At 36.1% G+C, this 26,651-nt stretch overlaps 1 protein-coding gene across 2 annotated transcripts in view; it reads right to left on the bottom strand.

Annotated features, from left to right (window-relative positions):
- The window catches only part of LOC150096381 (calcium uniporter protein, mitochondrial-like), a 147,687-nt gene that overhangs the window by 76,552 nt on the left and 44,484 nt on the right, over nt 1–26,651 (bottom strand). For both annotated transcript variants that reach the window (XM_090409152.1, XM_090409153.1), the window contains 2 exons: nt 19,656–19,826; nt 83–187 (listed from right to left, as the gene is read on the bottom strand). In XM_090409152.1, the coding sequence (XP_090265278.1) occupies nt 83–187; nt 19,656–19,826 (276 nt within the window). The remainder of the gene's footprint in view (nt 1–82; nt 188–19,655; nt 19,827–26,651) is intronic.

Raw genomic sequence — 26,651 nt, 5'->3', positions numbered from 1 at the left:
AACAACTTGGTTTCATGCTCATCTGCCTTAAAAATCAGGTATTATATAATAAATCCTCTGAAAATCAAAACCTATTTCTTACCTGTTTCTGGAGGATTCACATAATATATTCGGTCATTTATTATAAGATGAAAATCACTCTGCATTAAAGATGCTATACTAGTAGAAGATGCAATTCTAGTTCCATCTGAAACATAAAAGTAACATAAGAGTTGATCAAATGACTTAACAAATAAGATCAACTTAAAAGAAAACATGAACATTATTAATTTTTATGGCTATTTTTGCCTATTTTTGTTTAGGAGTACCCCTTTTTTGTGTCATTGGCTTTTTAGTCAATTTTTTGGGTATTGATGATGTTTTAAAGACAGATACATGAAGAATATATGAGAATAATAATTTTGGGCATACCTTTGTAGGATGAACTGGTTGTCTTCTTATTCAGTGGCATCCAGTGCATAGCGATATACATTTGTATTACTGCTGAAGTGTATGACTGAAAGGAGGGGGGGAAGGAGGTTGGAAACATGGAGATAAAGGAGATGTGGAAGAATTGCAGGTGAGGCTAGAGGTATGCAAATTTTAAAATGCCTCACCCACAATTCTCCCATTATGATGCTCCTCTTCACAACAATCTGCTCATACAACAGTCTTCAATTATGACCAATGCCCATTTATGTGACGCTACATTCACTTTGACTCATTTAACGACATGAATCCTGTGCATCCAACATGCAGTTTTGTGAACTGTTTGTTTATGACATCGTTGATCACTGCATCTCTCTCTCTGTGTGTGTTTTGATGTTTCGCTGCAAATTACAAACTGTGTATTTGTTCTAATGGCAGATTAAATTCAAAGTAAGGGTGCTGTTGTTTCCGATAAAAAGAAAAAGATGCATAAACCATATGTTACATACTAAGGCTAAAAATAATTACATTTAGTGATGGTGTATTGAACACTGTGATGTGCCACAGGCTAAACTTACTGTAACATCAGTAATTGGACATAAAGATAAGGTTCTCAGTGAAAAGTGCTATACAGTTAATACTACAATTATTGCCCTTATTGCCAAAATGGAAAAATTTTTAACGGTGTAGTTGATGACCAAACTAGTTGGCATGTTGCAAAAAATGCAACTCAAATCATCCTGATTGTTGAAATCTAGTTTATGAATTGCAGAAAAAATGATTTGAGGCTGAGATATTTCTATGAGTTGCCTGGGTAATGGTAATCTTGATAAACATGTCATTCCTATATTAGGAGATAAAGTAGAGATAAAATGGAGATGAATCATGGAATCAGATGAGGGGCAGGCAAAAGAAGACATTATGGAGGAGATAAAGAATCAGGTATCCCCAGTGGCATAAGGAATATAAAACACAGGCTAGGAAGATGACAAGAGCAGTGAAACAGAAGTTATAAAATTATTCAATGAGTATTTTCTCAGGGTATTTCAAGCTAAGCGATTGGAAGAAGTGAGTGTATATCAGAAGTATATATCAGGAAAGCAATATCTTCAAATTTGAAATTGTATGTAAGCTTGATGTTAATAACAGGAAAATTGACCCTGTGAACACACACACACGGATTTACAGCCATGAATACTTATGACAATATGTGGAAGAGACAGGGTCCTCATCACATGTTGTTATGTCCATAGTCACATCATGGTAGCCAACCTCCTGGATAGGAGATGACACATGAATGGGATGGGATGTTAATAAGGCTGTGGGACTGGATGGGATATATTAAGAGAATGTGCAAAGGAAATGATTATGTCCTTAACTTAGTTGTTGAACAAGAGTATTGCCACAGAAATAGTCCCAGAAGAATGAGAGAAATTGAAGGCAGGGAAAACAGTGCTAATTCATAACGGAGAATCCATATCAGAGGAGTCAAATGATAAGCTAGTTTAGTTATCATATCATTTGTGGTGGTGAAGGTAATAGAGAGGCAGTTTAAGATAGAATGTAAATTTGGATTGATGAGAACAAACATCGTTCTAGATATCTTTTTTCATCATGGATTTATTAAGAGTAAGTCTTGTCTCAATAACCTGGTTATATTCGACAAAGTGACAAATGTATCAGACAGGATAGACTATTACATGATAAACTGCTGTTGAAATTGAGCAGGAGGGGGGGGGGATAGTCAGTTGGTAGCACTATTACAGAATAGTTGGTAGACAGGAACCAGCAAACTGCGTATAAAATTCAATTGTCAAAAGAGAAAGGTGGAAAGGAGGAGAATGCAGTGTTCTGTTTTGAGTCTACTGTTGTTTAATCTACATACTGATAATATAGTTCAAGGTCTAAAAGGAGATATTCAGCTGTATGCTGATAATGCTAAATTGGGAAGAGCAATCTAAAAAGTGGATTTGAATAAGTTGGCACTTCAGGAATGGAATGTCAGTGCAGTGTTATTAAGTATGAAGTCAAGCCTACAAGCAGCAAAGATAAAATGAGATTTACCATACTAAATGACCTCTGCTACAGGAGGTAGAGGACAGGTATCCAGGAGGGTTCGTGGATAGAGAGCTGAAGTTTCAGGGAACACATCAAAAGCTGTAATAATGAGAAGATTGCTGCAATAATGAGAAGGATACTGATAAGTAGGGATAAGAAAGTAAGAGTTCCACTGTATGAGGTCATAATCAGGGGCCCCCCCCCTCTACATTTCTGTGCACAAGTCTAGTCACCTAGATAAGGGTGATAAGAAAACATTAAAGACTATCCAAAAACTCTGGAATCTTGAGTACAAAAACAGATAAAGGGAATATGCTCTGCGGACCTTAGTAAATAGGAGAAGAGGTAGTACAAATGAGACATGAGTTGGTGAAACAAGCTTCTGGAGAGATATAGGAAGATACTGTATAGGATAATAGGGTCGGAAGAGAGGTTATCCATAGAAGCTGTATAAGAGTCACTTACAGAAGTGAAAAGGAAATTTTTTTTGCATGGCAGGTGGTGAAAGAGTGGAATACATCATCAGAGTGAGCAGTGAATGCTCCAATTCTGATTTCAAAGTATAACATGTAATGTGATCTGATCTCATCTATGAGAGATTGACCTCCTATGACATGCCATATAACTCCACAAGTGGCCTAAAAAAATACTAAACTATTTGTTTTTTATATTGCCATTAGACAAAGGATATATTTATTATTATTATTATCTGATATATTACTATACATATTAAAAGAAAGACAAATACCAAATAATATCCTAAAAGCTGTCACAAGTATATATGAAAATAATTAAATACAAATAAGATTAAATCATGAGCTATCATATACAAGAGAGATAAACCAAGGGGTCCGACAGGGATGTCCGCTCTCAGCAACTCTTTTTAATATCTACTTAAATGAAATAATAATAAAATGGAGTAAAAATTTACATCAAGGAATTAAACTTTCACCTACAGTTAACTTAAACACTCTCCTCTTTGCAGACAACCAAATAATAATTACAAATTCTGAAGATAACTTACAGAAAGCTATTTTAAATCTAAATGAGATATCCAAAGATTATGGCATGATAATATCAACGGAAAAATAAAAAACTATGGCCTTTAAAGGACAAGATCCAGCAAGAACTAAAATAGTATTAGATAACAAGATCTTAGAACAGGTGAATTCATTTAACTACCTAGGATGTATGATCACTTATGAAAATGAAAAAGATATAAACATAAAAATTGCAAAATATTTAAAAATAACAGGAGTAATTAACTCTATATTTAAACCAAACCTAGTTCAAAAACAAACCAGGCTAAAACTATACAATACATTAGCCCTGCTGGTCTTAATGTATGGAAGCGAAATCTGGACAATAAAACAAAAAGACAAACAAAGATTAACAACAGCAGAAATGAAGTTTATGAGAAAAACAGCAAAGTATACCCTATTTGATCACAAAAGAAACAAAGATATTATGAAAGAATTAAACCAAGAACCAGTAATTGAAAAAATTAAAAAATATAAACATAGATGGATGGAACACGTTCAAAGAATGAAAACAGAAAGATTACCAAAACAAGCCTTAAAGTACAAGCCATTAGGAAAAAGAAAACCAGGATTTCAACGATGACTTCTAAGGCCGGAACAGGCCATACTAGGCCTAAATCCTTGATACGTATGATGATGATGATTATTATCTGAGATCTACAGAAAGTCAAAAACTCATCGAGGGAGCATACATTACCCACACTAGATGTCACACCTTCTCTTAAACTCATTCACACTAGATGCATTAGATTATCGTTTCAACAGGCAAACTGTTCCTCTCATTCATTGCTCTTATCCCACTCTTAACTACACACAAACTGCCATGGATGTCTCCTTGTCTTCTCCCAACTTCAATATAATGAAAAATTGAATCAGTCCATCTCCTATAACACTCTCCGAGAACCTTATAGACTTGTCATATCACCCATCTTTCTCCTGTTTATCAGTGTCTGCAATCCACATACTCTAAATTTGTCACCATAATCTACATTCTATAATTCTGATATCATCTTTGCACCCTTTTCATGGCTTCTTTATTCCCGTGAAATCCACAGGCTCAAATCTTCATCTGTGGTCCAGGGCCTTGTAGAGAGGCAAAATTACTTCTTATCCTTATATTTCAACATCACAATTATCTTCCGAGTTGTATTTGCTATTTTTGATATGTGGCCTTTGAACATTAAATTCCTATAACTCCAAGATTAATAGCCTCAGTTTCTTGTAGAATAACCCCACCAATATAATATGCTGTTAGAAATCTGCCCATGGTTCCAGTCTATTCAAATCATTTTATAAGCACCATATAAATGCAGATGAATTTCATCAATTTGTGAGACCACCTCCCCACTTATTGGAAGCCTTAAGTGGCTTAAAAAGTTCCATGTTTGGCCTCTAGAGCAGGGTTTCTGGACCCTTTGTTCTGGCCCCTCCAGCCAAAATTAAAACAAAATGCTTTAAGAAACTTAAATGTTTCTATCATATCCCCTCTTTTTTTCCCATCAACCAACTTCTGCAATCCACATACCCTCAATCTATCTTCATGGGGAACATTCCACAGACCATGTTGGTCGCTCGTCTCTGAATTTTCTCCACAGCTTCCTCATCCCCAAGAATCCCAAGAGACCAGACTTGAGCACAGTAATCCAGATGTGGATCAAGGCCTTATAAAGAGGAATAACAACTTCTATATCACTTCTTGTTAATGTGTTCTTTAATAGCCACGTAATCTTATGGGTTACCTTAGCAATATGTCCTCTAAACTTTAACTCTCTGTCTATCACCACCCCTAAATTTCTAGCTTCAAATATTTCTCAGAGTACAATTCCATCAATGTGATACAGAGCTTGTAATCTATAAATTAAAGATACCAATATAATTGTATATAGTATATAATTATAATAATGTATATAGTATACGATATACATATAAACCTCTTCAGTTGATGAAACTCAGGTGTATGAGGAGGAGGTACTAGAGCTATTATAAATTGAATATGAATTCGGCACTAAGGACTGACAGCATATCAGCATGGATACTAAAAAAGTATTCAGCTGAAATAGCTTTTCCTGTGACAAGGCTATATAATTTGAGTCTCAGAACAGGAAAGATTCCACACAATTGAAAAGAATATATCCCTTTGCAAAAGGGTGGTACAAATACCAATGTGCCTAACTATCAACCTGTTAGTATCTCTGGAGTGCTGGTAAAGATTTTAGAAAAGTTGGTAAGAGAATGCATACAGAAATGAGTTGATAGAGAATTTCTACTTTGCAATGAACAGAATGGGTTTACTACTGGAAGGTCATGTTTGAGTGACTCGCTCACATTTTATAATATTACAGTCAAGGTTGGCAAGAAGAATAACAATGCTACTTCTGGACTTTGATAAGGATTTTGAATACAGCATGGAAGGCTATTGCATAAGTTAGAAGATATCAGATTGGATTTTAAATTATTACCATAACCGACAGATATCAAAAAAGTGGGGGTATGGAAGGTACGAGTATTCGAGATTGTAAACGTGTTCACAATCTCGAATTATTATTCAATCTTAACATTAATGACATTGTTATTCAATCTTAACATTAATGACATTGGGGAAGATTTGGCTGGTAGCATACAGCTGTTTGCTGATGATGCTAAAATAAACAGGGCGATTAGGAAGGCAGCTGATATGCAGTTCTTGCAGAATGATTTGAATAGGTTGAAATTGTGGGCATGTGAAAATGGCTACAATTTAATGTTAACAGATATAATTATGCATTTTAGTGTAATGCAATGTCACATTATATTGATGGGATTATGATAGAAGAAATTGATCAGGCTAGGAACCTTGGAGTTTTAGTGAATATGAATTAAGTTCAAGAGCCATACAACAAAGTTTGCAAATATCTCAGAGGATAATTGCGATGTTGAAATGAACATTGACATGCAACGATAAAGTCATTTTGAATCTTTACGTGGCTTTGATACAATCTCATCCAGACTACTGTGTGCAAATCAGGTCTCCTAGTTTTTGTGGTGATGTTGAAACAAAACAGTGGGGGGGGGCAGGGAGTGTATGGAATATGGATTATTATTATCCTAAGACCCCATGGAGTCAAAGACTCATCTAGGGGATTCCTTTGTCATATACACACAGCTCATCATATGTCTTAAACACATTTAAATTCTCTGCAGACACCAAGTTTGGATGCTCTCAGGCTATGCATTCCAATCATTCACAACTCTATGCAAAAAGCCTACTTCTCATTCTCTTGCTCACACTCTCTTTATACAGCTTCCAGGGATGGCCTCTTGTTCTCTCCCAGTCTCCCACCATTTTATGAAAAACTCTTCAATGTTAATCCTATAATAATCCCTTACCAACTTGTCTCTATTGCTCCTCTTCCTCCTATCGACCAGCCTCTGTAAATTGCATCTTCTCAATCTTTCTTCATGTTCAACATTCCCGATATTAGAAACTACCTTAGTCAATTGTCTCTGGAGGAACTAGAGGAAGAAAAAGAATATCATGGTTTGACAACATCAAGACGTGGACAGGAAAGAGCAGTGCACAACGGCTCAGATTAGCACAAGACCGCAGTTTGTTCGCCAAGATGGTCGCTGACCTTCGATAGAAGATAGCACAATAAGAAGAAGAAGTATGGCCACAGCATCTGCTCTACTTCCCCTTGGTTCATCCCAACTTTGTATATCTGCAAACAAATGAATATCCGTATTCAAGTCTTTCCCAATATCATTAAACATGCAGGTTACACAGCAATGGCCCTAAAATAGATACCCCAGAGTAACTATTGTAAGAGTAAAGATTGTAACTCAAATTACAATCATTCTGTCATTCTAAAACAACAGAACTCAGAGTTCTCAGCCTTAGTACACTTAAAGTAATTAACTACTGAATATTTTTCATGTAAGTTGTACAATTAAGTGGATGAGGAAATCATTTAAGTTTTGGCAGCTCAGCAGTCAAACAATATAAACATCAACACATCTTATCTAAACTTTAGGATTTAGATTAGCAGAATCAAGAATCAGAAATTAGAAATGGGGAAAAAGAGAATGAAACTTTGGGCCCATGGCTATAACCTCTTTTTTGCAAGTTATCTTGTCACAGGAAGAAATATCCTGCTGAGATGTCAGATGGAAACATGTTTTAAATACCAGAACAACATCAATAATCTGAAATTCATAAAGAAGGCAGATACATCAATGCTGACTAAATGCATTTTTTTTTTTTTTTTTTTTAAATTGTCTCCAAATGATTCTGGGAATGACTTTTTCATGGTAAAAAAAGTCAAACTTTGTATTACACACAGATTTAGTAGTAAATTAATAAATCTCTACTTATATGGTATACTGACTGTCCTGATCACTTCCTTCACTGTTACATTGTGAATGGCATTCACGTTGCAAAACAGAGACAATGAACATCTTGGAGTAATAACTTTAATTTAAAGAAAAATAATTACTTGACATTTTAATCTTCAAACACGTGACTTGTAGCCCCATGGGCTACAAGTCATGGGTTTATAGCCGGTGTAAATTGGAGGAATATAATGATCCCAAACTAGTGCAACCATGTATAAGTGAAATGGCTGCAAGAAGGGAACTGACAGAGTTTGAAAGAGGTACTGTGATAGGATGCTATTGCAGGTTTATCTATTCAGCAAATTGGACCATCCCAGGCCAACAATCATGATATCATAATGAGATGGAAGTGCAGGGAGTCAACTGCAAGTGTTATCCAAAGTGAACGGCCCACCATGCTCCCTGAATTTGACCTCAGTGTGCTGCGAAGGATAATATACAAAATCCACCATTCATTGGCAGACATGTTGCATGTGCATTTCTGGGCATCGACTGGAACATGAATCTGCACAAAAACATTCAGAACCCAGTTCACAACATGGGTTTCTGTGGTAAGACTACAATATGCAAGCCCTACATTACCTGAACCAACATGCAGCATCATCTTCAGTGGAGCAAAGAGATGTACAGTGGGATGTGGAAGCTTTTAAAACTTATGTAGAGATGAATCACAACACACCCTCTACTGAGCAGACAGATGGGCGTTGGGTGTGGTGTCTCTTACCAGAGTGCTAAACTCCAATTATGAAATTCAGAGGTGGCAGCGAGATGATATGGTCCTCTTTTTTTCCTGGTTTTGCTTTGGACCTCTGTTTGTGGTGCCACAGACACTGAACTCCAAGAAGTATATGAACATTTTGGACAATGCAATGCATCCTACTTTGAGGCATTTCTACAGAACTGACAATTGTTTCTTTCAGCAAGACAATGGACTGTGTCATAAGGCTGCTTCTGTAATTGTGTGGTTTGTGGACATGAACATCACTGCACTTGACTGGTCTCCACAGTGGAAGTCCAATGACCTTACCTGATGCTCCAGTTCATCCCACAGATGTGCAGTAGGGTTGTGATCAGGATAGGTCAATAGACGTCCATCCCACCACAGTCCAGGATCTCATTACATGCCTAGAGGAAGAATAGTATAAAATTCCCATTGATCACTATCGTACACTTGTGGAAAATATTTCTTTTATTTATTAAAAATAATCATATTTTTCTAAATAAAATCTGTTGTTTTATGCAGAAGAATATGCATAATATAAAGGCCCAGCAGCAGACCTCCTCTCCTGACCACACCCAACCTCGCATTTTTTTGGCAACACAATGGTACCAAGTGGAATGATGTCCAGAACCACTACACGTCCTTTCCATAGCATGCCTATTGTTTCTGCTTTTCTAACCTGCATGAGTAAATTGCAGAAATCATTTGCATAAGCATGAAGGCCTTCATCCCTCATTCTACCCAAAATTCTCGTCCACTTTCCAAGTCCTGGTTCAACAGAAAATATATGAAAGCAGTTGAAGGAAATAAACTCAGCTTACTGCAGGTGGTGTGCATCAAGAACCACCCCCTCCCAGCAGCACACTCACACTATGTTGAAGCATGGAGTAGCAATTACACCTCTTGTCCAAATGGAGGCCAGACACTCGCAAAACAATTCAATGCACCTTCTGTACTCTTGCACTTCCACCTCTCCCTCTCCAGCACCCAAAGATAACCTCCTGGCAAATCACCCTTTTACATGCCAGCAACCGAGTACCATTATGACTCCTGTGGTCATTCAGCAAAAAAGCAAAAGGAAGAATATTAAATAACCTGGACACTAAAAATTCTTCTGGTTCTGATGGCATCTCTCCTACTGTACTTTAATGTGCTCCAGAGCTAACACTTGTCCTCTATCATCTCTTTGTTTTAATAATGAAATGCCATGAGTTTACATAATAAGAAGAATTCTAAAAATGAAGGAAAACTCACAAAAACTTTATTACTGTAGAATTTTTGCCTAGGTATCATAGGCATTGTCAGTACAAGATCACAGAATGGAAATTAAACAATAACAGACAATTCTATAAAATGCCACCTAGTAGTTAATATAAGATAACTAAATAAGGTCAATAATTTCCACTTATTAAAACACACACACACAAACAAAAGCAGATCTTCCGGTTTGTCCAAAATAAGATAACCCACAAGAGCAAGGAATCTGATAGATGCCTGGATAACTGAGAGGTGGAAGCTTGTTCTTAGGAGAAGAGAGAAAGGTGGAGATTTTTCCAATGGGGGTGACAGGCAACAAAAATGTTCAGCGATTTTAAAACTTTTTTTCCTTTTTAGAAAAAAGTTTTTCTAAACTTTTGCTATGCATTCAGTAATGCTGTAAAACTCTATGTAGCTTAGAAATACCAAAGTGCCTTACATCGATTTTTACAGAGGTCAAGTCTCATGAGAACTATTACAAAAATAAACTTGTTTGTCTCTATGTATTTTAATGTTAAATAGTAATGTAAATAATCCTATGGGAATTGATTGTATTTACTGTTTTAACTAAAGTTTCAGAATGTCAAAAACAAAGGCAATGCTTTGCCATTGGAACTTTGTATAATAGCTATGTATAAGAGCACAAGAAAGTTGTTTACGATTAAGTGTGTGAGAAAGTTGTTTGCAAGCTCTGTGCATGAACACCTTCAAAGCTAGTATCAAAGAGATCTGCTAGTTTCAGAGAAGTTTCCGCTGCCCGGCAAGACAAAGAAAAAAGAGTGCACAGAGGAGGCCATGGCTGCTTAAAAACTTCAATTGTACAAAAACTATTTTCAGATTGTTTCTGTGAAACCTCTTTGGGCTTGTCAGTGATTAAATTTTCTTCATATTCTTCAGGATCTTCCCACTGTGCATCTAAATTTAGCAGGTTGGAATCACGACTTCTCAGAATGAGATTTAATTAACTTAGATTCATTTGAAAAGCCGCTAAAATCATTGGTACAATGTGGAAGAATGGGCTTCCAAATGGCTCGCATATTGCTAGCAGTAATTTCATTGGACTTTGCAACTTTATAACCAGGCTGAGATTTCTCTGGTTTGGTTAGAAAAGTCTTGCAAGGCATTCACTTCCAAAAAAAGGCCAGTTTCATCGACAGTAAATATTTGTGGATCACAATAGTCCCCTTCTTACACAATTTTCTTCAAAATCTCTGGATATCTCCTTATCTGCAATTGCAGCTTCGCCTGTAATTAGAACATTATGTAGACTATTTCTCTTTTTGAAACGCTCAAATCACCCAACACTAACATGGAATTCTTCTTCTTTTCCATCATTGATAGCACTTTCTTTCCAGGTTACAAAGAGACAACGCTTTTCATTTAATAAGGCAGTGTTTAGCGGGATCCGTTTTTGGTTACAATCTTCAATCCATGTAAAAAGACGTTTCTCTAATTCAATCATTATAATACTTTGATTTCGAGCGCATGCATGATGAATATGAAGCAGCCTTACCTTTCTCTTTGCATTCAGCAGTTGATTTACCCATTTTTGTGTTCTTGTCCTATCTTTGCTCTGGACTCGACTTGTTCATTTTTCTTTATTATTTCAAGTTTTTCTTCCAATCAGATTACTCTTTTGAAGATTTTCACACTTCTATTTTTTGCTCACTAATTCTTTTACTCATGATTAAAGGTTAGGAAAATAATTTAAAATAAAAAAGTAAGGAAAACAATTGCATGAGATATGATCAGCAAAATGCTATGTAAAGCAGACGACATAAATTTTGGCAATAAATTTGGAACATAGTGAACATGGAAATAGTGTGGTATGTCAATAATAAATTTAGTTTAATCCTTTATCCAAGTGTGAGCAAACAAAGTTTGCGCCTGAAAGTATCTTCAGGACTAAGGGTAAGGTGATATAACACCAGGGCAACTCATTGCAAAGGTGTAGCAAGCTACGAACACTCCTCTCCCAGTATCTCCATTAATGCAAAACACATCTCCTTGCGGATATGTCTAATGTTATGCATTAAGGGAAGGGCCACTACCCAGACTAGTTTCGACCTTTATTGAGGTCTCTTCAATAACATTAGACATATCCGCATAACATTAGACATATCCGCAAGGAGATGTGTTTTGCATTAATGGAGATACTGGGAGAGGAGTGTTCGTAGCTTGCTACACGTTTGCAACGAGTTGCCCTGGTGTTATATCACCTTACCCTTAGTCCTGAAGATACTTTCAGGTGCAAACTTTGTTCGCTCACACTTGGATAAAGGATTAAACTAAATTTATTATACTCTAACCAAGTGAAAAATAAACTTTCAACATCTGTCTCTAAATCCAGAGTAATTTATTAGAAAAGGGTGGCACACCATTTGGCAACTCCTATAGGTAGAGATGATTCTGCCTGGTATCTCAGCTTGGGCCTGGCTCCCACTGAAGAGACCTCAATAAAGGTCGAAACTAGTCTGGGTAGTGGCCCTTCCCTTAATGCATAACATTAGACATATCCGCAAGGAGATGTGTTTTGCATTAATGGAGATACTGGGAGAGGAGTGTTCGTAGCTTGCTACACCTTTGCAACGAGTTGCCCTGGTGTTATATACTTTCAGGCACAAACTTTGTTTGCTCACACTTGGATAAAGGATTAAACTAAATTTATTATACTCTAACCAAGTGAAAAATAAACTTTCAACAACAGTGTGGTATGTCATTAAAAAATAACTTCGTAAAATGTTTCAAATCAGTAACTAAATTATTTCATCCTGGTGAGTGATTTTTTAAAATAGTTAGACATAAAAAATGTATAGATTGAAAATTTTTAAAATCTGTAACATTTATTTTTAAGATAGGCACACTAATCGAATTTGGGTATCGAAAAAAAATGACGCACTAATCGAGGTATTATTGGTAGTGTGTACAGACCAGTAACATTATATATTTGTTGAAAAATACTGAGTTTGAGATTAACATAAAAGAAATTCTAAATATGCACTAATGGAAACAAAAAAAGAATAATAATAAAATAAATAAATAAAAAAATCACAAAGTTGATTTGCTTGATTGGAAAGTCTGGATAGTAGTTGAGTTACAAATACACTTAAAGTAGCAAAATTTCTTTCTTTTTGGGTTAATATGTCTAATGGTCAGGAGTGCATCCAAGAGAATTTTTTGGTTCAGTTTCAGTATATGTCTTGCTTCAAATAGACTCATTTGACTTCTTAATGATGAAAATACCTCATCTGATTCAATTGGCTTTGATTTTGCCATTTTAAAATGAATATCTCTCTCATTAGCTCTATTTTTAGGTGCACTTCTAATTCTCCAAGTTCATAATTTTCTATTTTTGAAGTTAGTGCTGTTGCAATATTGTGTATTTTGTTTAGTGAGAAGACGGGGCAGATGCATAACGGTGGAAGACAAGACTAAGCTAAGTTTTCATTACTGTGTTTAGTTTTATTTAATTTTATTTAATGTACTTAATGTTTTGTTTTGCTTGTAATTGTTTATACTTTTCTTATTTATTTATACTCCCTAATACTTCAGCGTTTATTTTTGACACTATTTTGAATCATTAACAATTACGCTAGTAGTCCCTCAGCAGTAACGAATGATGGCGGATTCAGCTGCAGTCGCAAATGGTGTGTCGCTAAGTCCTCTGCCATTTAGGCACTCTATTATAAGCAATATAATAAGGGAGTTTGTGGCATGCAGTATTTGTGGCATGTATGCTTCTCAGGAATTGGATATCTGGCTTGTGAAAGAGGAGGGGGTGCGTGTGTGTTTAAAGTGCAGGCAGTGGAAGGAAATAAATGCAGCAGATATCTCAATAACCGACCTTGTTGCTCCAGGAATGGGAAATGAATACAGGAAGACGAGTAGTGTGATAGGAGAGAATGAAGAAAAAAATGTGAATGAGAAAATAATAGTTGATAGTATAGAAGGAGTGAGTGACTGTGAAAGTTTAGGAGATGGTTTTGTTTCGGAGAATGAATTTCGATTTAGAGTGACTGACCTGCAGAGAGAGATAGAGGAGCTAAAAGAGGAGGTGGAATGTCTTGGGAGAAGTATGAAAGATGAGATAAGGAGAATGGAAGAGATAAATGGAAGGCAAATCAGAGTAAGGGAGAGAGAAAGAGTTTTGGGAATGATAGGAGAGGAGAGATTTGAATGATAAAAGAGGAGAGAATGGAATTGGATGTGGAAATGGAGAGAATGAAAACAGGAGAGAGAGGTATGGGAGTGCTAGAAGAGGAGAGAATTGAAAGTAGGAGAGACGAAATGAGAGAGAGAGGCATGGGAGTGCTAGAGGAGGAGAGAATGGAAACAGTAGGAGAGATGGAATGAGAGAGAGGTATGAGAATGAAAGAAGAGGAGAAAATGGAAACAACAGGACAGAGGGAATGGTAAGAGGTATAATGTATGGGGACTCAATGATCCGTGGTGTTCAAGATAGGATGCGTGAGGAGTGTTTGCCAGGAGGAACGATAGAAATGGTGGCTTTGGCAATTAAGAGAGGTGAAAGGGTGGATAAGATGATTGTGATGGTGGGAACAAATGACTTGAGTGGTGGTGTAAATAAAGCAGCAAGAGATATGAGATTCTTGCTTGAGGTGGTACGAAAGAAGACACAGAGAGGAAAGATAGTGTGTGTGTGGCCTAGGTATGATAATGACGAGCTGAGCAGAAGAGCAGTAATATTGAATGACATAATAGCTAGAATGTGTGACAAGAGAGGACTGAAATATGTGGATGCTTGGAGTGCGTTTGAGGACAGAGAGAAATTGTATGCAAGAGACCACTTGCATTTGAATGAGGACGGACGTAAGCATCTGGAGAGTTGTTGTTCTGAAAAAGTCAGTGTGTCCCAGGGAGGATGGTAGCAGGGGTGGCCTCTTGTGGGAATGTGTACTTGGGAGAAGGGAGGACAACATTAGGTAACACTGAGCCCAGTGGAGTCTAGAGGGGATAAAGCTGGGTATAGAAACAACGGCATTTATATGCTATATACTAATGCCAGGAGTATCCAGAAAAAGGGAGAGGAATTGGTGGCACAGATAGCATCAGCCTGGCCAAAATTTATTGGGATCACTGAGCCGTGGTTGACAGACGAGGATATAATAAGGAATAGAAGTCACTGGGTAAAGCGTTTTTCGGCAGGATAGGAAGGAAAAGCGTGGTGGTGGAGTACTGCTTATGATAAGTGACGACCTATGTCCTCTAAGCGTGGAGACTTTGGAAGGCAGTGACACTAATGATTTTGAAAGCATATGGTGTGAGGTAGAGGTGGGCAAGACAGGATATTTAGTTGGGGTGTTGCTACAGACCCAGGAGTAGAGAGGGTGGGGACCAGGAGATATTTAGACAGTTGAGTTTGGCAAGCGCAAGAAGAATGATTGTTATAGGAGATTTTAACTACAGAAGTATAAACTGGGGAGAGGAAGATGCATGTAGCAATAAGGGAATGGAATTTCCAGAATTCTTGAGGGACAAATGTCTTAGGCAACATGTAATACAGAGAACAAGAGGTTCAAGAGATTTGGATTTGGTTATAGCATCAGAAGAGTTGATAATAACTGAGATGACATCTCTTCCACCAGTTGGAGAGAGTGACCATATGGTTTTGACTTGGAAAATGAATAGACATGCAGGAATATCAAAGAGACAGGAACGTATGTGGAATTATAAGGCAAGTGATTATAATAGTCTAAGACGTCAACTTGGGGAAGTTTCATGGAGGGAGGAATTGGAAGGCCGGGATATCTGGAGTAAAGTAGATGAAAAACAATATTAAACAGCAATTGTATGCGAAAAAGAGGCTGTGGTAGAGATATAAGGAGACAGGAGAAGAGAAGATGCATGAAGAGTATAAGACGAAGGCCCAAAGAGTGACTAGTATGGTAAGGAACACGAAACTGGAATATGAGAGGAGATTAGCCCTAAGATCCAAAGAAAATCTTATGGAATATTTTAGATATGTGGCCAGTAGGAGGATAAATGACTATGGAAGAATGATATTGTGCGATAAAAATGGGAATAGAGTGACTGATGCAGAGGACGTTGTAGAATTGTTCAATGAACACTTTATTGGAGTATTTCATCCTGGATGAGTCAGTTGTAATGCTAGAGGGATAGGGCGGGTTCATGGTTTAGAGGTACAGGAGGAGAGTGCGTTTCAAATACTAAGTACTGTATGTCAGTAAAGCTGTGGGACTGGATGCTATTTCACCATGAGTTTTGAGAGAATGTACTAGGGAACTGACAGTGCCTTTGACTTGGCTTTTCAATGAAAGTCTGGCTGCAGAAAGGTGTCCATGGAATGGAAGGAAGGTAAGATAGTGCCATTGCATAAGGGCAGTAGCAGACTGGAAGTGTCTAATTATAGGCCAGTTTGTGTCATCAGTAGTTAGTAAGATCTTGGAGAAAAGTAGTGAAGGATTGTATACAGCATTGGGCAGATGACGGTAATGTTATCTGTGAGAGTCAACATGGATTTGTGAAGGGGGCGCTCTTGTTTTAGCAATATACTAGCCTTTTATGATAAAGTTACAAGAGCATTAGATGAGGGAAAGGCATATACTGCCATTTTCTTAGACTGAGTGAAGGCATTTGACAGGGCGCAACATGATAAGATGATATTCAAGTTGCAGCACGTGGGTCTGGATGTCAGATTGGTCAACTGGATTCAGGATTGACTGTTCAAAAGGTATCAGAGTTGGGTATGGTGGGGCAGTTTCAAGGAAGCAGAGGGTTACAAGTGGGGTCCCACAAGGCTCAGTATTGGGACCTATATTGTTTAACCTTTATATCAATGACATTATCAGTGGATTGCAAGGGGATATTCAGTTGTTTGCAGATGATGCAAAGCTGGGAAGGATTATTAGTAATAGTGCAGATACGCCAGCCCTGCAAGAGGATTTGAAAAAATAGATAGATGGGCAAATGAATGGAGGTATTGGTTTAATGCAGCAAAATGTAAGGTCTTGAGGAAACATCGATGGGACACTGCATATTCTATGGGAGGAGTTATACTGGAGGAAGTAGGGGAGACAAGAGATCTGGGGTTGATGATTGACAGAAATCTTAAATTTAAGGGACATATTGCAAAGGTGGTGAAGGTAACACAGAAGATTGCTGCAATAATGAGAAGGACACTGACCTGCAGAGATAAAAAAGTTAGCATTCCGTTGTATAAGACCCTGATCAGACCACACTTGGACTATTGTTCTCAGATTTGGTCCCCAGGATTTGAAGGGAAAAATTAACTATGGAAAGGTTACAAAGCAGATAACAAAGATGGCTTCAGGACTGTACAATGATAGTTATGAGGATCAGCTGAGGGAATGTGGACTGCAGACTTTGGTGGATAGAAGAAGGAGAGGTGATATGATTGAGACTTTTAAACTGTTGAGAGGTGGTTACAGGGTTGACACTGGGGAGTTCTTTCACTTGGTTGAACAGTGGGAAGGAGTGATGACAAGAGGCCATCCCTGGAAGTTACGAAAGGAAACTGTGAGCAAGAGGGTGAGGAGTGGTTTCTTTGCATGGAGGGTGGTTGAACCATGGAATGCATTGCCTGATGGAGTGGTGAGAGCGAGAACGGTCAATAAGTTCAAGGAGTGGTATAGTGGTATGACAGACTTTGTGTTTCTTAAGGGGGACCCTCCCCTCGATGAGTCTTGATAAACTTTGTGTTTCTTAGGGAGGACCTCCCACGATGAGTCTTTTGACTCCATGGAGGCCTGAATAATAATAATAATCATATTTCCTTTTAACTTTTCTATGAAAACACAATTTTCTTTGGTTTGTTACATTATCAATTTTTGCACATCCATAATTTCATTTTATATACCATTACAAAAAAATCATCATTAACCTTGTTTAAACAATTTGGATTATTCAGATATTTAATAAGTGATAGTAAGACTATCTCTAAGTAAATTAAAAAAAGTTGCTGTTTATTTTCTTTCCAAAGCTTATTACTCAAAAGACAATTTTTTTTAAAAATTACAAAAGAGTAAACTAAAAATTCTTTCAGTTATTAAGTAGATTTCTATCAAGATTTCTTGGTACTTCAGCAATTTAAAATATTTTCAGGAAATGCTGAATACTTATCCTTCCATAAATAACAGATATTTATGGAAGATATTTATGTAACAGATATTTATTAATTCTTGCAAAACAATTACTAGTTTTAAAATCCTTAAAATCTCTCAATCATACTAACTTTTTCCAACGTGTTTACTCACTGTTAAGAGTAATTATATTTAAGTGCAATCAGATTTTATTAAAAAATAATTAAATAATATTTATAATTATTTTACTAACTTTGATGCCACACTACATATGCACAGACATGAATGAAGTTGGATTAATGTGAACTCATGAAATACCCTAACTATTTTATTTATTTTTACAGCAAGAACAGAAATTTTCAGATTGAAGGGGACTGTTAAAAAAAGAAAAAAAAAAAAAATTTATAATTTCTTGGGAAATATTTCTACTTTTCTGGACAATTAGGAATTTTAAAATGTATAAATTTTCCTAGGAAATATTGGGATGAAACCCTGGTGGTATTCTATTCCACAGCCTGTTGACTGGAGAGCAGTTATGCTATCCATTCAGTCAATCATGCAAGCAAATATATTTCCCCACTCCTCTATGGAGTGTCAAGTTATTCTGGATTGTGTAGGTGTAGTTTATTCATATTGTAGATATCTATTCATAATGATGCTGTTGGAGAGGTATGCTGGAGAAAAAACATCTTTTCAAAGAGAAATCTCATCAAAGACATCTTTGATGAGTTTTGGCATCTCGTGAACTTCTTCTACACTGTCTCATTTTTTTTTTTTTTTAGTAAATTAATTAACTTATCTGTTACTGTTATTATTTGTAAAATAAGCAATAAACAAATTTCTTTGTTTACTGTTTAGTCATTCTGTAGTACTTATGAAAATGTTTATGTGCAAGGAAATGCGAATTTTTTTTTATAGCAACAATTCCTTTGTACGATACATTATGTAGTCAATAATAATGAAGGATGAGTTTATTAAAACGTATGTGTTTATTACACATGACAATAAAGAAATTTAATAGTTATATTTGCAAACAAGGAGTTATCTGAAGCTCCTTTATTTACTCTCCAAAAGATGAGTTCACCCATCAGTACTACAACTCTTATATTATGGACAATCTGGTAGATCTGCAGCTAAAATGGTAAAAGAATGCCACAATGATAGTTATGAAACAATATAGATAAAATAAACTATCAGACACAAGCTTGATACCCTACATGTAAGGAGAAGGACAATTACTTTAAAAAAGACTATATTCACAAGTGATAGATTATACTGGGAATCGGCTTCTGCTTTGTAGAATATTCCTGACCTAAATAAGTGCTAAAACTTTCAAACATCTGGAAGACTGTAATTTTGCATTTAAATCAATAACAACAAAAAACAACTATTTTGACTATGCCTCAAAATGATTGAATAGTTGTTTAACTTTCTAATTCCATTTACTTTGTCTACTGTGTATCATTATCCTTGACAATGGCTCAGTTACTGTTAGGCAAAATATTGAAATGAAATGATTTTTTTTTTACTTCTGTACTGTGAATAACTATTAGATTTCTTTACTAATAATGAAATGTTAATAATATTAAAAAACAAATTGTTATAAAATACAAAACATTCTGTTTCGTCACTATTATATGAAATGAAAGTTATCAAGGAATTAAAATATATTGTAATACTACAAAAAAAAAATTACTAAGTTAATTAAAAAAATCCTACCAACAGTTTGAATTTTTGCTCTATCTATCCCTTTATCTTCAATTTGTAAATTCTTTAAGAAATCCCCAACTGTACTGCTAACGGGTCTTAAGGCAAAACGACACCTCTCTTGGCGAGAAGGAAGAGGTACTGTGATGACTGGTAGTCCTTGTTGATAGAATACAGTCACATCTATAAATAACAATTATCCATTCTGTGAATTTCAATGGAGACACACACAGGAATACCTCGCTTAATGCGAATTCGATATGCGTGATAATCATTTAGTGTGATTGAGTGAAATGATACTATTTTCCGACTTTAAGCAAGTGCTTAATCAGTTAATGTGATTTTTTGAATTATACGAAATTTTTTGTCCCCAATCTGCAGCGAGCGGAAAAGATGGAAGTCATTAAGAGACAAAAGCGGTGCTAGTAATACAATGATTGTGCGAGACCTGAGATACAGTGAGTCTACAGTTTGGACTATAATAATTAAGAGCAAAGAATATAAAGAATAAGGAAAAGTTGTTACTGCTTCTTTAAGCATGCAGATCATCTGAAATAGAAGCCATTTAATAATTGTGATGAAGCATCTTCTATCACTCTGGATTACGGATTATAACCAAAAAAAGAATACCTCTTAGTACAGGGAATATTCAGGCAAAAGCTCTCAATATTTTTACCTCACTGAAAGAGACCAAATTTCACCAGGGATGTGAAAACATTACTGCGAGTTTAGGATGGCTTGACCACTTTAAAAATCGAACTGGACTGCATAACATAAGAATAACTTGGGAATCTGCTCATGCTGATAAAGATTCTGCAGCCAAGTTTCTTGAAGAATTGCAAAAGATAATTCAGGAGGGTGATTATGATGATCGGCAAATACTCAACGTCGATGAAATTGGTATCTTTTGGAAGCATATACCAACAAAAACTTTCCTATCTAAAAAGCATCTCAACCAGGATACAAAGTATCTAAAGATCATCTTACACTTTTATTAAGAGGCAGTGGAGACAGTGACTTTAAACTCAAACCTGTGTTAGTTTATGGTGCTCAAAATCCAAGATCTAACATTATTAAAGAAATCAGTACAACTAGAAAAGAATCTGCATTTAATAAACTGAATAATGAAGATGTGAGAAACTTGTTCGATTCCCATTCAGAACATTTAAGAGAGAATGATCTCCTTCATCTAGAAGAAGAAGCAGATAAGAAGTACGAACAAGAAGAGAATGTTACAACTAAGAAGCTAACTGCAAAAGAACTTGAGTTAGTTTTCAATCAGATTGAGTATGCTAAGAAAATTTAGTTCGATGCTGATCCTGATATGGAATGAAGCTTCAAAGTCCACCAAAATCTTGATAAAGTGATCGCTAGCTATTGCAAATTGCATGACAAGATGAAAAAGTCAAGCACGATTCAAACATCTATACTTGATTTTTTTTTGTAAAAAAGTAGCTCAATCAAATGTTTCGACATTAAAAATTTAAGCAAATGATTATACAGAGAAACCTGTGGAGAATTCATGACTATGTTTAACACACGTGAACCACAATAGTAGGTTTTTTATTATGTAAATATTTTGTCCTAGGTATCTTAGGCCATCATCAGTACAGTAAGGCAATACTAGGAATGACAAAAGAAAGGCACATATGTACAAAGGAATCCAAATTGCGTGCAGTGGAGTGTTGCGGCCAGAACTGAACTTAAATTAAATTAAACTAAATTACTTAAATTAAAATTAATGACAGTTAAGTTTTTATTTTACACAATTTTGTATGACAATTTCCCATACTTTAGGTATGGCAAGAACATCATTGCGGTTTAGATTTGGTCTGTGGAGTAGGGCTTCAGCACTTTCTTTATATAAACGTTCACATTTATATGAAGATCCGTGTAGAAGTTTTGTCTTTTTCCAATGGATCTTGTGGTTTGGGTTTTCAACTCTGTGTTGAGCAAGGCCTGATTTATGCAGTTTGATGAGGCGGATGTGGTCTTGATGTTCCAAAATGCGTTTAAAAAGAAGATTTAGTTTTTTAATTTAATTTAAGGGAGCAACGCGCCACTGCACGCAATTTGGATTCCTTTGTATGTATGCGCCCTTTCTTTTGTCATTCCTAGTATTGCCTTACTGTACTGATGATGTCCTAAGATACCTAGGACGAAATATTTACATAATAAAAAAAAACCTACTACTGTGGTTCACGTGTGTTAAACCTAGTCTTAAGCAAATGACTTTTATTAACTTTGATGATTTTATCCTTTAATATAGAATATACTACAATTTTCTTTTCCAAATTTACACTAACTGATAGATGGATTATAATTATTCTTATTGTTTATTGTATTCACTTAATGCAATTTCGCTTATTAATTGATGGATTAATTATCGCGTTAAGCGAGGTTTTCCTGTATTTTTTTTTTTTTTTTAAATGTGAATCCTACCCATAAAAGGCCTGTAATACATTACAATTATCACTATGTGTGGGCTAAATAATCCAGAAACCCTGACCTACAGACTAAATATGGAACTTTTTTAAGCCACTTCAGGCCAACAATAAGCAGTATATAGTATAGAACAAATACTAATAAGTAACAGAAATAAAATTTAAGCTACTGAATATTTAACTAGACATCGTAATCACATAGAATTTTGTACATATTACAAAAAAATTATTGAGAAAGAGGGCAGACAAAGTTATTCATAAAATGTATAAACTGAAAGCAGGTTCTGGAGGGAGGTAGTGTAATGGTATTCAAGGCCACTTTGTGATTTGGAAACTGGATGCTTGTTGTATGGGGGCAACATGTTCAAGAGTATTTTTCTCCCATCACATCTTCCCCTTCTCTTTTTCTCTTCACCTTATGTAACATTAAACATGACAAAGCCTAAATAAGTATAGTGTCTAGTGTCTCTGTAGTTAAAATAAAAAATAAACCTCTCTCCAAAATTCAGAAACATTTTAACTCAAAAATCACACAAAAAAACTTTCACATTCACTTTACTGATTAAAGTTAACAATTAAATGACGTACATCATCATCTTCAGTCAGCCAAACCAGATGTTCTATTTCTGAACATCTGGTTTGGCTGACTCAAATTTCTACTAAATCAATCCACAGGTCATCTTGCTGTGGTTGATTTAGTACTTCCTTCCACATTAAGGGAGGTAATTAAGCATTTGTGTGCATTCTGATATTCCTTGCAAAAAAAAAACCTAACCTAGAATCCCACCTTTTTGACCTCCTATAGCTTAAAAATTTCTTTGTTCCATTCTGTTTTATTCATCTGCTATCTTTACTGTTCTCCCAATTCTGAAAATCATTCCAACCTCTTTGACTTGCTATCTTCAAAACTCAATTTCATTCAGTCAAAATTTCCAAACGGTGAAGTAATCCTTCTTCATGATTTCAATGTTCACAATTCTAACTGGCTCCCTTTTTCAAATTTCACTGACCATGCTAAAAGAGGACAGAGATTGTTGCTATAAGAATGTTGCTCGTTCATCTCTCTACCATAATTCCCAACAATCCTCTTAACTCAACCAACACTCTGGATCTCTTCTTAACTAGTTCTCCTTTCAGATACTCTGTTCAGGTGACTGCTCCTCTTGGTAATGCAGACCACAATTTCATCCAAGTTTTGTCTTTGCCATTTTCAACCACACGTTTTGGCATTACAACTATGCCAAGTGAGAGGACTTACATGACTTTTACTCCTCCTTTCCATGGTAAAACTATTGTCTTCATTCTTCATATCCTAATACCTGTTGTGATCTTGTTACAGAAAGAATTCATATTGGAATGGAAACTTTCATTCCTCACTCTGTTCATATATAAACCATGGTTTTCCAAAAACGTGTGACAGGGCTATCCAAGAAAAGCAAACAGTCTTTCACAAGTCGTTTTGAAACACCAGCTTCCTTTGCAGCCTACACACTTGTAAAACCACTATTAAAAGAAAAAAGTCTATATACAATAAGGATAAATGTAGACACTCACTGTTTGTGCCACTAACAGTCACATCTTCTGATCCCTTGCCAAAGCTATTTGGCACAACTTTTGTCCATCTGTGATATCTCCTCTATCTCACCTCAATCAGAAGAATCTTGAATAACTTGAATACCACAAAGGTTATCAGTCTTGATGAAAAACCACCCATTGTGTTCAAAAGATCTGTTCCTGAACTAACACCTATTCTCTATCATCTATTCATTAAGTTGTACTCAGCTGACATCCATTCTTCAAACATGGAAAAAAGCTCATATACAACCAGTTCCCAAAAAGGGACAAAAAATGTTTATCATCAAGCAACTTCTCACACATCAGTTTTGTCTAAAGTAATGGAGAAAGTTACCAACAGTCAACTCTTCAACGCCTTAAATTAAAGATACCAAGAAATTATATATTTGATTTAATCCTTTATCCAAATGTAAGCAAACAAAGTTTGTGCCTGAAGTATTTTCAGGAATGGGGCAACTCGTATATAGAAGCTAATGACTTCACGTCACTTGACTTAGTATCCCATAATGCAAAGCACATATCCTTATGGGTATGTATAATGCTATGCATTATGGGAAGAGTCACTACCCAGACCGGTTTTGACATTTATTGAGGTCTCTTCAGTGGGAGCCAGACCCAGAGGTGATACTAAAGTAGAAGTAATGCAGAAGTCATATTTTCATATATGAGTTGCCAAAAGGTGTCACACCTTATTATTAAATTACTCTGGATTAGAGAAAGTTGTTGGAAGTTTTTTCACTTGGTTATACTATAAATTAAAGATACCAAGAAGTTATATACAGGCGGTCCTTGGTCGGGACATCCATAAGTCGGGGTGACCCGACTTATGGCATTCCATACTTATGAATGGGCTTCCCATAAGGATAATTAATAATACAGGAACTAGTTTCTTTTGCACATGTTTGAAGATTGGATCTTGAACTGTTTTATTCCTGCTGTGGAAAGTTATTGTTCATAAAAGAAAATCCCTTTAAAATTCTGCTTGTGCTGGACAATGCTCCTGGACATCTTTAGATGACCTTCACCCTGATGTAAAGGCCGTATTTTTACCACACAACACTACATCGTTACAACAGCCAATGGACCGGGGATTCATTTCTGCATTCAAGGCTTATTATTTATGGTGTACATTCCCACAAGCAGTCAGAGCTACGGAAGATGATGTGATGATCTTGAGAGAGTTCTGAAAGAATTCTAACATCCATGATGCCATCAAAAACATTGCTGATTCTTAGGAGGAAGTGAAGCAATCAACAATTAAAGGGGATGTGGAACAAACTGTGCCCTCAATTCATGGCTTCACAGAAGACATCACCAAATCCAGAAAAGTTGTGGTGAATAGTGGCAATGCACTGCAATTGGACATCAATGAAAATGATGTCATTGACTCACTAGAGTCCTATTCATAAGAATTAACCAATGAAGAACTTATGGAGATAGAGAAGCAGCTGATAGAAACAAGAAAATGAAGAATCAAAAGATCCAGAGCCAAGAAAGTTTATGACAAAAGAATTAGCTGAAGCCTTTCGTCTCATTGAAGTAGGATTTGCTAAGCTTGAGGAGCAAGATCCTAACATTCAGCAGCTTACAAAAGTTTACTGTGCAGTTAGTGAGAACATCAGCTGTTACCTTTATGAAGAAAAAAAAGAAAATGGCTGTGCACACAACCCTAGATACCTTTATCAAGAACCCGATTTTAATGGTAAGCTCCCCTCCTCAAGAAACAGAATCAAATCCTGAATCTCCTGCACCACATTCATCCACTCTAGCACTATCTCCATTATCATCTTCTGATTAATGTTAGTCTACCTTCTTGCCTCAGAAATGCCCCTTCCAGTAAACAAGACATTGATGCAACTTTTAATATTCTTTTTTTGAAATTTCTCCTATCTAAACTTTTTGTATGAGTTTGTTTTTATGTTCTGTTTGTTTGAATTAAAAGAAAGCGCACAATAGTTTCTGTAACTTATTATTACAGTAAAGGGACATTATTATTATTATTATTATTACACTGTATTATTATTGCCACATATGAACCCAGATAGTATTGTTGTTACTATTACCACATGTGAGCTGTTCATCAGGGATCCCAGTTACATACAAATCTGAATTAAAAACATTATTAGGAACGTATCTCGTCCATAACACGGGGACTGCCTGTACTTGGTTTAATCCTTTATCCTACGGATACTAAGGCAAGTGATGTGAAGTCATTAGCTTCTATATACAAGTTGCCCCAGTCCAAAATACTTCAGGTGCACTTTGATAAAGAATTAAACCAAGTATATAATTTCTTGGTATCTTTAATTTATAGTATAGCAAAGTGAAAAAAACTTCCAACAACTTTCTCTAATCCAGAGTAATTTAATAATAAGGTGTGAAACCTTTTGGTGACTCATATATGAAAATATGACTTCTGCATTATTTGAACCTTAGTATCAACTCTGGGTCTGGCTCCCACTGAAGAGACCTCAATAAAGGTTGAAACCGGTCTGGGTAGTGACCCTTCCTATAATGCATAGCAAAGGTTGGTCAATTGGTAGAGCCCCCCCCCCCTCTGCTACTAATAGATCACACAAAAAGTTAAGCAAGTTTGAGCATGGTTATTAGTTGGAAGGGAATCAATCATTCGATGCAGTTGGCACACTCTCCCTGGATGAGTCTTTGGACTCCCTGGAGGTGTCACATAATAATAATAATTATACCTACCCATAAGGATATGTGCTATTCATTATGGGATACTAAGGCAAGTGATGCGAAGTCATCAGCTTCTATACACGAGTTACCCCAGTTCTGAAAATACTTCAGGCACAAACTTTGTTTGCCATCACTTAGTAAAGGATTAAACCAAGTGTATAATTACTTGGTATCTTTATAGTATAACCAAGCAGGGGTGCTCCAGTAGTGTCTGGCACCTGTGTGCAAAACTTTAGTTGGTGCCCCTACCCCCCCCCCTCTCCAATAAAAAAATCAATTTAAAAAAACGTTT

Source organism: Typopeltis vanoorti, chromosome 19 (assembly GCF_054136105.1).
Source record: "Typopeltis vanoorti isolate ZY-2024b chromosome 19, IOZ_Tvanoo_1.0, whole genome shotgun sequence".
Classification (NCBI taxonomy): Eukaryota; Metazoa; Arthropoda; class Arachnida; order Uropygi; family Thelyphonidae; genus Typopeltis; species Typopeltis vanoorti.
This window is presented reverse-complemented; position numbering and strand designations above follow the sequence as displayed.